Source organism: Dendrobates tinctorius, unplaced genomic scaffold, assembly GCF_039654945.1.
Source record: "Dendrobates tinctorius isolate UK_male_01 unplaced genomic scaffold, ASM3965494v1 ptg000040l, whole genome shotgun sequence".
In the NCBI taxonomy this organism is placed as follows: domain Eukaryota; kingdom Metazoa; phylum Chordata; class Amphibia; order Anura; family Dendrobatidae; genus Dendrobates; species Dendrobates tinctorius.
The window spans coordinates 14,835,326-14,850,808 of NW_027361708.1; the positions used below are offsets into that span (position 1 = coordinate 14,835,326).

A 15,483-nucleotide genomic window follows, 5' to 3' on the forward strand; every position below is an offset into this window, starting at 1 on the left:
CTCAGTGGAGCAGATCTGTATTCTTTCAGCTCAGGCCATGGTCCCCTAAGCTGGCATCCTGTAGAATGCCAAATCTGTGCCCCTCGTGATGGAGCCATGATATCCTGGCTGCTGTCCTGTAGAGTGTTCCTTGCTATGGTTTTGTAAAGAGTCTCTGGTTCTCCTTGCAGAATGATAGAAATCCTTTTTATACCCCCATCTGTGTTTCAGGTCATCATCCGGAGGTCAGGGGGCCACAGGGTCCCACATCAATTCTTTAATGATCCTGTATCCCTGTCTTGCAAAGATAGCAGACAATAAGCTGTAGGAGCTTATATAAGAGACAGCCATTCAAAAATATGAAAAATCAACGTTTAAGACTCATATGACAAAAGTCTGTGGTTCTTGACAACTGAAACATATGCCTAGATAATTAATATTAAATGCTGTGTCATCACATTGCTCCCCCATCTTAATTAGCCAGATGTGATAGGCTTTCGATTATCCTTCTCCACTTATTGGGGCAGTCCATATGCATGTCTTCAAGCACAGTCATGAATGTATGAGGTCTCTCCTTCATGAGAACAAACCTTTGTATCATCCGGTTTCCTCAGAGCATATTCCAGGTTTTACTTGAGAATAAACTCCACACATAATTGACGTGAACCGACTCATATCCATTGTGTCCACACATGGTGTCCTCCACACCCTATGGTCCCTGGATTAAATCCAATAGAGTGTCGATGGCCTGGTATTCAATCCGTTGAAGCTGGTACAGCTCCTGTAGTTGCCATATTTTGCTGTGGTTATACATCCACTCTAGTCCTCTTCCCAAGGCAGAGTTGGTGGGGTTGGACGCCTCCCTGGTTGTGGAGCCCAGGATGGTGTCTACGAACATCTATTCCCTCTAGCTACCACAGATCTGGAGGGCTGAGTAGTATCCCATCGCTACCACTAAATGTGCAGACATGGGGGTTCAGCGGGTGCTCTGGTCTGCTACATGTCTGGTACATTGCCTTAAAAAGTATTCATACTACATGAACTTTTCTACATAATTTCATGTTATACCTACAAACTTTTTTTTTTTTTATTGGGATTGTACAGTATCTGATATACCAACACTATGTAGCACGTGTTTGTGAAATGTAAAATAAATTATACATGGTTTTCTAAATATTTAAAAAATATAAATTTGAAAATTGTTAAGTGCATTTCTAATCAGCTCCCCTAGAGTTTATACTTTGTAGGATCACCTTTTGCTGCAATTACTGGTGCAAGTTTTTTTGGGTATGTCTCTACCTGCTTTGTACTTTTAGAAGCTGAAATTTTTGCCCATTCTTCTTCGCAAACCAGCTTTATCTCAGTGAGATTGGATGGACAGCGTCTGGGAACAGCAATTTTCAAGTCTTGCCACAGATTCTTAGTGGTATTTAGGACTGGATTTTAATTGGGCCAATCAAACACATGAATATGCTTTGTTCTAAACCTAGGTCTGGCAGTATGTTTAGGGTCTTTGTCCTGTTAGAAGGTGAACCTAAGCCTCAGTCTTTTGCAGCTTCTAACATGTTTTCCTCCATTATTATCCTGTATATAGCTCCATCCGCTTTCCATAATCTGTGACCAGCTTCCCTGTCCCTGCTGAAGAAAAGCATCCCCACAGCATAATGCTGCAATCACCAAGTTTGATGGTGGTGATGGTATTTTTAGGGTGATGTGCAGTGTTAATTTAACCATTCTACTGTACCACTAGCAGTTTGTTTAGGGTCGTTGTTCTTCTGGAAGGTGAGCCTACTCCCCACTCTCGTCTTTTGCAGCCAATAGCTGGTTTTCCTTCAGAACTGGCCTGTATTTAGCTCTATCTATCTTCCCATCAACCCTGAGCAGCTTCCTTGTCCTTCTGAAGAAAAACGTTTGCACAGCATGATGCTGCAACCACCATGTTTGCCAGTGGGGATGATATTTTCAAGGTTATGTGCAGGGTTAATTTTCCACCACCTATAGCATTTTATATTTAGCCCATAAGTTCTACTTTGGTCTCCTCTGATCAAAGCACCTTCTTCCACATGCCCTCTTAGACTGTGTATGAATGAAGCAATAAGAGAAGCAGAAGAGAAAGCTATTGGTACAAATTCTACCACATGCTAGCTGTGTCCTGTACATGGTATGTGGAAGAATATGTAATAGTAGGTTTCTCTTCTGCTTTTATTATTGCTTTATTCATACAGATTCTTAGGATTTCCAATGTTATACTCTATCACTATTATGTTATATAGCCTGGAAAACCCCTTAAACAATAATCAAATCAGCCACAAATAAAAGTCTGGTGTAAAAGAACGACCCTACCAAATATTTTCTTTCTTTAAAAGAATTTCCAGGTCTATTTTACAGAAAAATGTACTGAAAAGTTCTCATGAGATGATATTGATGCAAATGCTATTAGTGTGCAATAATTCTTAGCTATGCTTGCACCTGGACAAATATTACCGCTACATACTTCGAAACTAAGAGGTTTATGCCTGAGCAAAACAATGCTGATAAATTGCTATACTAGATTAACATTACTTCTAGAAATCACAATTGGCAGATTAAATAAATTATCTATTTTTTGCCCTGCAGCTTTCTTATTCATCCTTCAACTGGAATTATTTACACCCAACCTTGGGCCATCCTGGATGCTGAGGAAAACTCAAAGTATAACTTTTATGTCAAAGCTGAAGACACAGAAGGAAAATATAGCTTAGCTGAAGTCTTTGTTACTGTTTTAGACATTAACGACCATTGCCCAGAGTTTAATGAGAATATTCAGGAAAGGACTATGGTTATTGGCAGCCCAGTAAAAATAGAGGTAAGAATTTCATTATAAAACTTCCCTCATTTTGGGTGTTGTCTAAGGCTAGGTTCACATTAGCATTTGTGTGCTTTTGTCTGCATGCGCAAACGTATGTCAAAACACATACAAACGCATGTTTACACCGAGTTTTTTATTCGCATTAGCTTACGCATGACGGCAAACAAATGCTGCGTTTCCATACGTTTTTTGCATGCATTTGTGTTTTTTCAGCTCATGCGTTAGGTGAATTTCCTTGACACAAGCCACACCTAATGGGCGTGTCTCATTTCCCGGACATGATTATGTGAAAAACGCATGCGTTTTGAATGCATGCATACTCATGTCTTTGCGTATGCATGCGTTCCCATAGACAGTAATGCGTTTATTTGACGCACTCACCCGCATGCGCATGAATGCACATATTTGATGGATTTTTGCCGCTTCCAAAAATCCAACATGATGTGTTCGCCAGACCCTGCCGCACACCAAAGAACGACGCATGCGTACATAGATGCATGCGAACTGATGCAAACGCATGCCCCTGCATACACCATGTTAAAGATAGGGAAACATGACATGCTGATTGCTGCGGATGAAATGCTGCGCAAACAGACCCAAATGTGAAACCAGCCTATCTCTTATTCATAAAGAATGCTATTGCATGGCACTATCTCTTATTTGAACAAGCCTTTTCAACTCTATCTGTGCAATGCATAGGACAATGTGGAGAGGAGGAGGCTCTGAGCTGGAGGATATAGCAATTTTATTCAGGATTTTCATTGAAAAAAAAACTACAGAGCTAGCTCTGCTTCCTCGACTCATACTCTGCCATATCACATATTTTTCCGTACATTCTCTGTGTTGGAGTAGAAAATAGTATTGGGCTAGCATCAGATTTGTATGTCTGCAGGCGTAAGCGTCAAAAATGTACAACCAAACAAAATGCCTATCAAATCAAAATAATAGTGTTAATTAGTGTTAGTGATAGAACATTGGTCATATAAAAAGACATATAAGGGATAAATAATTAACATATAATAACTTTACTAAGTAATTATCAAAAAAAAATATACAGTATATATACTGTACATGAACGAAGATCTGCTAAAACAACAAACCAATCAGGATAAAGATGAAAAACTGATAAACAAGATCAATAAATTCCTGAAAGAAGAGACAATGGGTCCCCCAATTAGTATGTCAAAATGGTTGGTGTAAATAACATTACCTGTGCATCAAAAGATTGGCAAATTATTAGCCAATAGTTTAGTAAGCCAATAAAAATAACGATATACAGAAAAATCCCTAGGCATCATAAAATAATATGGACCTAGGTGCAAAAACCATGTCTAGATAAAGTTAAAAAAACATTGCTATAAAATAACATGCATATTATCAAAATACAGTAAGTGAAGTCCATATATAAAGTTATAGTAAGGCAAGGACAGATGACACTCTGTCATGTAAATAACAGGCAAAGCATATGTTATGAACACAATGCATAGGGTGTCGAAATTAGTAGCACACAAAAAGCATGAACTAAATAAAATGCATGAGGTGCATAAGTAAAATAGCTATAGGACATATCCATTGCCTAAGGACATGAGGCAGGGAAGGACAGGGAGTCTCCACGTGAGTAGTATCCAACAGGAATCCAAACGAGTTGGCTAGCATGTGTCTGGTAGGTGCCGATCCTGCTGGTCCATTCAGCAAATTTAGGAAAAGGAAAGGATATGTTTCTGGCACACCGACCAGTTAAAATGAAAAAAGTTTATTTGGACATGATTAAAAATAAAACAATAAAAAACAACCTGATGTGTTTCTGGTGCAACAGTTCACCCTTAGTCATAGGATATAGTAAGAACATACAGACGGATATAAATAAATAAGGAACAAACACCAATCAGAGCAAAGAGAAAAAATTGATTAATGAAATGCAGCAGCTGTAGAACAAAACAAATGAGGACTGGATGTTGAATGGTTAATAGAATCAATAAATATAGAACAAATCATTTTCCCTTGGGGAATTTCGTATCTAGGCATCATATCCAATAAGCCTCCCTCATCAATAAATGTTTATGCCAGTCCCCACCTCGTCTAGGACAACTGACTTCTATGGCAAAACATGTAAAATAAGTGAGGTCCCCCTTATGGATAGAAACAAAATGTTTTGTTGCTCCAAAGTAGGAGCTATTATTGGCGCTGATATTAGCGATATGATCAGTGATCCTATTTTTAAATTTACGGATCGTGCAACCTGTGTATTTGACTTGGCATGAAGAGCGGTGAATGCAGTACACCACGTGTTTGGTATCACAATTAATAAAAGTGGATATCTGATGATTTATTGTGGGGGATATCGGAAATGTTTTTTTGAGGTCCAACGCAAATGGGCATACATTATACCTAATACCGCCACACTTGTGGAAGCCTTTTACTGTTAACCAATTAGAGGTAGAATCAGAATATCTGGGAAAGCTGGGTGACAACATGTTGACAAGGATGATGCCTCGCCTGGCAACACATCTTTATCCACCATCAATTATATTGTGCAGTGTATCGTCCTGATTTATAAAAGGTAAGTACTTACAGATCATGTCTTTTATTTGTTTAAACTGTGGGCTGTACGGAGTCGAAAACGTGAAAGAGGATCGATTATCTTTAGGGAGAGAAAAATCTGTTTTATTTGATAAAGAGGGTCTGGGTTTATTTAATGAAGTTTCTGACCACTGTCATTTTATGAGATCATAACTCTGGAATTCTTCAATGTATCCCATTGATTCTGGGATAGTGTTCTCATGACATATTATACTTTTTGATAGTGGTAAAATTTCTTTGATATGACTTGCTTTTATTTGTGAAAAAAAAGAAATTTGGTGAAAATTTTTATATTATCAAACTTTTAATTTTTATGCTCTTAAATCAGAGTCTTATCACACAAAATAGTTAATAAATAACATTTTCCATATGTCTACTTTACATCAGCACATTTCTTGAAACATAATTTTCTTTTGTTAGGAAGTTATAAGGGTTAAAAGTTGACCAGCGATTTCTAATTTTTACAATAAAATTTGCAAAACCATTTTTTTAGGGACCACCTCACATTTGAAGTGACTTTGAGGGGCCTATATGAGAGAAAATACCCAAGAATGACACCATTCTAAAAACTGCATCCCACAAGGTACTCAAAACCACTCTCAAAACGTTTATTCACCCTTCAGGTGCTTGACAGGAATTTTTGGAATGTGGAAGGAAAAAATAAACATTTAACTTTTCTTTCACAAAAAATATCTTTTAAACCTAATTTTTTTTAGTTTTGCAAGGGTAACAGGAGAAAATGTACCATACATTTTGTTGTGCAATTTCTCCTGAGCATGCCAATACCCCATATGTGGGGGAAATCTACTGTTTGGGCACACGGCAGGGCTTGGAAGGGAAGGAGCGCAATTTCACTTTTTGAATATTAAATTTGCTGGAATAATTATTAGATTCTTTGTCGCGTTTGGAGAGCCCCTGATGTGCCTAAACAGTGGAAACCCCCAACAAATGACACCATTTTAGAAACTAGACCCATTACAGAGCATTACAGAACTTATCTATATGTGTATTGTGCCTCTTGAACCTACAGGTGCTTCACAGAAGTTTATAACGTTAAGCTAAAAAAAATCACATTTTTCCCAGATAAATCATTTTTAGCTCAAATTTTGCATTTTCATAAGGGTGAAAAAAGAAATTGCTACATATGCTTTGTTGTGCAATTTCTCCTGAGTGCGCAGATACCCCATATGTGGGGGAAATCTAGTATTTGGGCACAAGGCAGGGCTCGGAAGGGAAGGAGCACCAGCTGACTTTTTTGAATGTATAATTTGCTGGAATAATTAGCGGTTGCCATATCGCATTTGGAGAGCCTCTGATGTGCCTAAACAGTGGAAACCCACCACAACTTACACCATTTTGGAAACTAGACCCGTTATGGAACTTATCTAGATGTGTATTAAGCACCTGGAACCTACAGGTGCTTCACAGAAGTATATACCATAGAGCCATGAAAAAAAAAAATCAAATTTTTCCCAGTTAAATCTTTTTTAGCTCCAAATTTTGCATTTTCATAAGGGTTACAGGAAAAATTGCTCCATGCAATTTATTGTGCAATTTTTCCGTATGTGGGGGAATACTACTGTTTGGGTGCACCGCAAGGCTTGGAAGGGAAGGAGCGCCATTTGACTTTTTGAATGCAAAATTTGATGGAATAATTAACGGATCCATGTTGCTTTTGAAGAGCCCTTGATGTGCCTAAACAGTGGAAACCACCCAAAAATTACCCCATTTTGGAAACTAGACCACTTTGGGACCTTTTCTAAATTTGTATTAAGCACCTTGAACCCCTAGGTGCTTCACAGGTTTATAATGTTAATGTCACATGACCCCATCCTGAGTGACACGGCCAGCAGGCCGGTAACTGATACAACAGGATGCGGCACGTGTAATTGTCCTATGTGACGCGGCCTGCAGGCCGGTAACTAATACAATAACACAAAGGGAAAAAGGAAAACCTGGGTAACAATGGTGGCCCTGCGATAGGGAACGGGGAAGTGGAGACCTCCTGAACTCCCCTGAGCCAATGTCTCTGCACTCCTAACATTCCCTAGGCCAGTTCCGCACCAGGCGACGATCAGAAACCTAAAAACCCTGACTCGCCCTGCACCTAAACCCTCACTAGGGAAATGGTCGGTGCGGAAACTAATCCCACCACTGCACTAAACACACATAAGGAAAAGTGACAATACAGGGGAAGGACACTTAGCATTGCTCTGTTGCTTATGCTCCCAGCAACAGAGCCCACCACCTGCGTGCATCTTTTCGTCCAACCGGATTCAACACCATAGTGCAGCCTTGGAGCAAACAGAGTCCACCACCTGCGTGCAGCTGTCCAGAAACAGAGTCCCACAAATGAGTCCAGCTTTTCTGCCAAAAAGTCCAGCATGCTTGAGTCCAGCTCTCAGCAACAACATCCAGCATTTTGAGTGCAGCTCTACACCATAGCTGCCCCTCCACCAATCTATGCACGAACTCCTTGCTGACACCATAGCTGCGACTCCACCACGCCATGCCAGCCCTCCTTGCAGACACCATAGCTGCTACTCCAGGATTCTCACTGAGCTGCCTGTGACTCTTATTTAGCTCCATCCTTCACCCAGGCTTGCTTGCAAATAAGGAACTTATCACCAACAGTGATTGACACACCTGATACTCTTTTATAGAGCAATCACACCTGTTACTTAATCACGTGCACAAACTAAGGTAACCAGAGTGCAGTGACCCTTATGGCCACCGGGGGAAAAATTACAACTGAAATCACCACAGTGCAATGACCCTAATGGCCATCGGGGGCAAAACCACCTTTGGCACACAGCCAAAGGAAAAAAAGGTTACTTTGTGCATCCATCCTGGATCATGACAGTTAAGCAGTGAAAATAAAAAAAATTACATGTTTCCCACAAAAATATTTTTTGGCTACAAATGTATTTTCACTAGGGCAAAAGGAGAAAATGGACACCAAAGTTTGTTTGTTCCATTTCATATGAGTTCACCGATACCCCATATGTGGTTGAAAACTGCTTTTGAGGCACAGTGCAAAGCTCAGAAGGGAAGTAGCACCATATTACAGTGCAGATTTTGCTGCACTTGTTTGAGGGTGCCATGTTACATTGGCAGAGCCTCTGAGGTGCCAGAACAGCAGAACCCCAGATAAGTGACCCCATTTTACCAATTAAACCTCTCAATGAATACATCTATGGGTGCAGTGATTATATTGACACCACAGGAATTTTGTACCATTGGGGGATAAGTAAAAATAATTTACATTTTTACCACCAAGATTGTGTGTTAGCCCCAAGTTTTACATATTCAGACTGGGAAATGGGTAAAAGTGGCACCAAAATTTGTCCCACAATTTCTACTGAACGTGGTAATACCCCATATGTGGCTGTACAGTACTACTTTGCCATACGGAGAGACTCACAAGGGACGGAGCGCTATTTGCCTCTGGTGCACAAATTTTCCTAGACTAGTTTGCGGATTCCATATAATGATCCTCTAAGTGCTATAAAAGCAGAATCCCCCCCTCAAGTGACCACATTTTGGAAATTATGAGCCTTTGGAAATTTATCTACAGATGTAGTGACAATTTTGACTCCATGGGTGTTTTCCAGAAACAGGTAGCAGTGAATGTTGCTGAGTGAAAATTGCAAACTGCCGTTGTGATTAGTAGAGTTGAGCGAAACGGGTCGAAAAATTTCAAAAGTCGCCGACTTTTGGCAAAGTCGGGTTTCATGAAACGAAACCCGACCCTAGGATGAGGTCGGCCACGAGGTCGGCGACTTACGCGCCAAAGTCGCGTTTCAAAAGTTTGTTTTGCGCTCTTTTTCAGCCAATCAGGATCCACGGACACTGTGGGCAACGTGATGACATAGGCAGGGGTCACCACCATCTTTCAGAAGGGCATGCAAGTGATTGGCTTGCTTTGGTGGGCGTCACAGGGGGTATAAAAGGGCATGCACGCCGACCGCCATCTTACTTCTGCCGATCTCAGTATAGGGAGAGGTTGCTGCTGATTCTGTAGGGAGAGCGTTAGGCAGGGAAAAAGACAAAAAAACTGCTTCTGCTGCTAGCGATTTGGCCTGCACAACACACCAGTCACTGTGTGTGCAGTGCAAGGGGAGGCTATATAGTGGTGTATCAGTGGTGTTGGTTGTTGGGCTGCCTTCTAAGGCTTCCTGACATTCCTGCATTGCTGTTTACCCACTGCTCCGCAAACTGCTTTTTTAAAAGCAATCCCAATTTTTTTTTTTGTCCTGCTGAGAAGAAAAAAAAACTGCTTCTGCTGCTAGCGATTTGGCCTGTACAACACACCAGTCACTGTGTGTGCAGTGCAAGGGGAGGCTATATAGTGGTGTATCAGTGGTGTTGGTTGTTGGGCTGCCTTCTAAGGCTTCCTGACATTCCTGCATTGCTGTTTACCCACTGCTCCGCAAACTGCTTTTTTAAAAGCAATCCCAATTTTTTTTTTTTGTCCTGCTGAGAAGAAAAAAAAACTGCTTCTGCTGCTAGCGATTTGGCCTGCACAACACACCAGTCACTGTGTGTGCAGTGCAAGGGGAGGCTATATTGTGGTGTATCAGTGGTGTTGGTTGTTGGGCTGCCTATTAAGGCTTCCTGACAGGCTGGCATTGCTGTTTACCCACTGCTCTGCAAACTGCTTTTTTAAAAGCAATCCAATCTCCCTTATCCTATAGTCACTTTTGTCACAGCTGTGCCATCGAGCCTGTGACATAACGCTCAGATATCAGTGGGCCTCACACAATCCAAAAGTGTCCAGTGTCCACAAGTGACTGCAGAAATTCAAAATCTCCCTTATCCTCTCGTCACTTTTGTCACAGCTGTGCCATCGAGCCTGTGACATAGCGCTCAGATATCAGTGGCCCTCACACAATCCAAAAGTGTCCAGTGTCCACAAGTGTCTGCAGAAATTCAAAATCTCCCTTATCCTCTAGTCACTTTGGTCACAGCTGTGCCATCGAGCCTGTCACATAGCGCTCAGATATTCATTGGGCCTCACACAATCCAAAAGTGTCCAGTGTCCACAAGTGTGTGCAGAAATTCAAAATCTCCCTTATCCTCTAGTCACTTTGGTCACAGCTGTGCCATCGAGCCTGTCACATAGCGCTCAGATATTCATTGGGCCTCACACAATCCAAAAGTGTCCAGTGTCCACAAGTGTGTGCAGAAATTCAAAATCTCCCTTATCCTCTAGTCACTTTGGTCACAGCTGTGCCATCGAGCCTGTCACATAGCGCTCAGATATTCATTGGGCCTCACACAATCCAAAAGTGTCCAGTGTCCACAAGTGTGTGCAGAAATTCAAAATCTCCCTTATCCTCTCGTCACTTTTGTCACAGCTGTGCCATCGAGCCTGTGACATAGCGCTCAGATATCAGTGGGCCTCACACAATCCAAAAGTGTCCAGTGTCCACAAGTGTCTGCAGAAATTCAAAATCTCCCATATCCTCTTGTCACTTTTGTCACAGCTGTGCCATCGAGCCTGTCACATAGCGCTCAGATATTCATTGGGCCTCACACAATCCAAAAGTGTCCAGTGTCCACAAGTGTGTGCAGAAATTCAAAATCTCCTTTATCCTCTAGTCACTTTGGTCACAGCTGTGCCATCGAGCCTGTCACATAGCGCTCAGATATTCATTGGGCCTCACACAATCCAAAAGTGTCCAGTGTCCACAAGTGTGTGCAGAAATTCAAAATCTCCCTTATCCTCTCGTCACTTTTGTCACAGCTGTGCCATCGAGCCAGTGACATAGCGCTCAGATATCAGTGGGCCTCACACAATCCAAAAGTGTCCAGTGTCCACAAGTGTCTGCAGAAATTCAAAATCTCCCTTATCCTCTCGTCACTTTTGTCACAGCTGTGCCATCGAGCCTGTCACATAGCGCTCAGATATCAGTGGGCCTCACACAATCCAAAAGTGTCCAGTGTCCACAAGTGTCTGCAGAAATTCAAAATCTCCCTTATCCTCTCGTCACTTTTGTCACAGCTGTGCCATCGAGCCTGTGACATAGCGCTCAGATATCAGTGGCCCTCACACAATCCAAAAGTGTCCAGTGTCCACAAGTGTCTGCAGAAATTCAAAATCTCCCTTATCCTCTCGTCACTTTTGTCACAGCTGTGCCATCGAGCCTGTCACATAGCGCTCAGATATCAGTGGGCCTCACACAATCCAAAAGTGTCCAGTGTCCACAAGTGTCTGCAGAAATTCAAAATCTCCCCTGTCCTATAGACACCTTGTACCTTGTTTTACATTACTATATAGTTTGTTGGATTTTGTCTACATTTCTACCAAAAATGAGGAAGGCTGGTGGAAGAGGCCGTGGAATTGGGCGGGGGTTGGCAGCTGGTAATGATGGTGTTGGTGGTGGATCTGATGGTAGTGACAAGAGCAAAATAGGACCGAATGCAAGAGGTGTTGAGCCTGCGTCATCGTCTGGCTACATAAGACCTCGAACGCTTAGTTTTCTAGGAGTTGGCAAACCGCTTTTAAAGCCAGAGCATCAGGAAAAAGTTTTGTCTTACATTGCTGACTCAGCCTCCAGCTCTATCGCCTCCTCTTCTTCAGTTGTAAAAAGTAAAAGCACTGAGTCGTCATTGGAGGCTCATGTTCATGAACCACACCTTTCCTTGTGTCCTTCACCCCAACCAAGATTGAAGGATGACGCAGGCCATACTACTGATTACTCCATGGAGCTGTTTTCACATACCATGCCTGGATTATCAAGTCAAATGGTGAATTACCCAGGCCAAGATGAATCTGACATGGAGTGCACTGATGCACAGCCGCTTATGGATGATTCTGCTGGTACATTCACTCAGAGCACTACATTGTCTCGCAGTGTACAGAGCCAGATTCTGACCCTGATGAGACTCAGGTGCCCCTTCCCGCACACTATACCACCATACACGGTGACACAGAGGAAGGTGCACATGACATAGAAGAGGAGGTGATGGATGACCCAGTTGTTGACCCAGGTTGGCATCCATTGGGGGAAGAGGGTGCTGCTTCCAATAGCTCAGATGAGGAGCATCCACAGCAGACATCGACATCGCAACAGCTGTTATCTGGCAGGCCCGGAGCACTCCAAAGACAGGTTCCAAACATCAAAAGAGTTGCTGGACAGCTTGTCCAGAGGGTCAAAACATCACAGCGTGCTAGGCCGCAAAATGTCTGCCAAAGTAGGAAGAGTGCAGTGTGGCACTTTTTTGACCAAAATCCTCATGATCAGGCCAAGGTTATCTGTAAGAAGTGCGCAAAGACCTTTAGCCGAGGGAAAAATCTGAAAAATTTGAATACCAGTTGCATGCTTAGACATTTAACCAGCATGCACTTGCAAGCGTGGACACAACACCAAACCTCAAGTGCCACATGTGCAACTGATCACAACGAAGGTAGTCAGCAACGCTACATTGTTTCCCCCACTGTAAGCCCACCGGTTAGCACAGCAGCAAATGTTGAGGTGTCGTTGCAAGGACACAGCAGTCAGGGAATCCCACTGTTATATCAACGAAAGACTGATTCTAGGCCATCAGAAAGAACACCAACTCCATCACCATCATCAACCCTCTCTCAGTCCGCCCTGTCCACCGCTACTTCCACCATATGCAGCTCTCAAGTCCAGCTCACCCTCCCAGACACTATGAGTAGGTCAAGAAAGTACTCAGTCTCTCATCCGCGTACACTGGGTTTGAACGCCCACATTGCCAAACTAATCTCGTTTGAGATGATGCCCTTTCGGTTGGTGGAAAGCACAGCTTTCCGCCAACTCATGGCCTATGCAGTACCACGCTATGACCTACCCAGTCGCCACTTCTTCTCTCGCAAAGCCATCCCAGCCCTCCACCATCATGTGAAAGACCGCATTGTCCATGCACTCAAGCAGTCAGTGAGCGGAAAGGTGCACCTCACAACTGATGCATGGTCCAGTCGGCATGGCCAGGGCCGTTACGTGTCCATCACTGCGCACTGGGTTAATGTGGTGGATGTAGGGTCCACAGGGGACAGCAGTGGTGGGACAGTGCTGCCTAGCCCACGGTATAGGAAACAGTTGGCTGTAGGCGTTCGACCCTCCTCCTCCTCCTCCTCCAGAAGCGAAAGCTCGTCCACAGAGCGCAGTCATACGAGCACTCCATCTGCAGCTGCCACTGTTGCACACGATGTGTCCCCCTATCGAGCAGCTAGTGGAAAGCGTCAGCAGGCTGTGTTGCAGATGATGTGTTTGGGCAACAGACACACCGCCGAGGTGCTGGCCGAGTACTTGAAGCGACCAACTGAGTCATGGCTGGGCAGTGTACATCTTGAGGCAGGCAAGGTAGTTAGTGATAACGGCCGTAATTTTGTGGCAGCCATAGCCCTTTCAAAACTCAGCCATATACCTTGCTTGGCTCACACCTTGAACCTGGTGGTGCAGTGCTTCCTCAAAAATTATCCGGAGTTAACAGCCCTGCTCCAGAAGGTGCGAAGACTGTGCGCGCACATCCGCCGGTCGCCTGTACACTCCGTTCGTATGCAGAAGCTGCAGCGATTGCTCCACCTTCCCAACCACCGCCTCATTATCGACATTGCAACAAGGTGGAACTCCACCCTGCACATGGTGGAGCGGCTGTGCGAGCAGAGGCAGGCCATAATGCATTTGTGGGAGGATACACGGCCAGGCACTTTGAGAGCAGACATGGAGTTGACAGGTGTGCAGTGGTCGAAGCTGAAAGACCTCTGTAAAGTCCTTCAGTGTTTTGAGGAATGCACACGGCTGGTAAGCGCAGACGACGCCATCCTAAGCATGAGCATCCCACTTATGCGTCTGCTCATGCAAACTTTGACGCACCTTAAGGAGCAGGCGTCTGCAGCCAATGTTGATGAGGAGGAGGGAATCCTTGATGACATTCAGCCATTGTCTGCTTAGGGACCTCTCCTGGACGAGGTGGAGGAAGAAGAGGAGGAGGATGATGGGGATGATTACTTAGGGGAGGAGGATGCATCTCGTGGGGCAAGTGAAAATGTTGGCGTGGCAAGGTCTGGTACAGGGTTTGTGCGTGACTGGAGGGATGTGGATTTGCCAGAAAGTGCTCCTCCAACCAGCACTCGCAGTGCATCATTGACACTGGGAACATTGGCCCACATGTCAGATTATGCCTTGCAGATCCTAAAAAGGGACCCACGCATTGCCAAAATGATGAACGATGACGACTACTGGTTGGCCAGCATCCTGGATCCACGCTATAAAGGCAAATTACAAAACATCATGCCACAGGAGAACCTTGACCTAGTATTGGCTAATAAACAAGCAACTCTGGTAAATCGGTTGCTTGAGGCATTCCCAGCACACAGCAGCGGTGATGGTTCTCACACGAGCCGTTTGGGCCGGGGGCAGCTTGGCAGAGGTGTTCGTGGTGCACACAGCAGAAGTGGCGTTGGAGACAGGGGTTTCATGACAATGTTGTGGACTGATTTTTCAAATACCGCTCACACAACTGATAATACTGCATCGATGAAAAGTGACAGGAGACAGCAGTTGTCAACTATGGTTACAAACTACTTTTCCTCCCATATCGATGTTCTCCCACACAGGTCATTCCCCTTTGACTATTGGGCCGCTAAACTGGACACCTGGCCTGAATTGGCCCAATATGCCTTACAGGAGCTCGCTTGCCCAGCTGCAAGTGTGCTATCGGAAAGAGTCTTCAGTGCAGCTGGATCAATCCTGACAGAAAAAAGGACCCGTCTGTCAACCCAAAATGTGGATGATCTAACCTTCATTAAAATGAACCATGCATGGGTTTCCAAGGATTTTGTCCCACCTTCCCCTGATGACACATAGGGTGACAGAAAAATGGCTTGCTTTGGTCCACCTCTTCCTGGGACTTCACCTATTTCGCCTTTTGCATCAGCTGAATGTCCAACATCAACATATGCCACTTTCTAAAACTCCCTAACTGTGCTGCCTCCCCCCCATGACCGGGGTCACCACCTAGCGCACGACACCGTGCGAGTGCCGTGGCCCTGAACAGGTGGGTAGGCAGACTCTTGGGTGCGGGCACTGGCACAGGGTCCCTCA

General features: G+C 43.9%; 1 protein-coding gene across 1 annotated transcript in view; it reads left to right on the forward strand.

Moving 5' to 3' along the window:
- The window catches only part of CDHR1 (cadherin related family member 1), a 271,365-nt gene that overhangs the window by 225,093 nt on the left and 30,789 nt on the right, over positions 1 to 15,483 (forward strand). Inside the window, exon 15 of the mRNA XM_073574822.1 lies at positions 2,596 to 2,824. Coding sequence (XP_073430923.1) covers positions 2,596 to 2,824 — 229 coding nt within the window. The remainder of the gene's footprint in view (positions 1 to 2,595; positions 2,825 to 15,483) is intronic.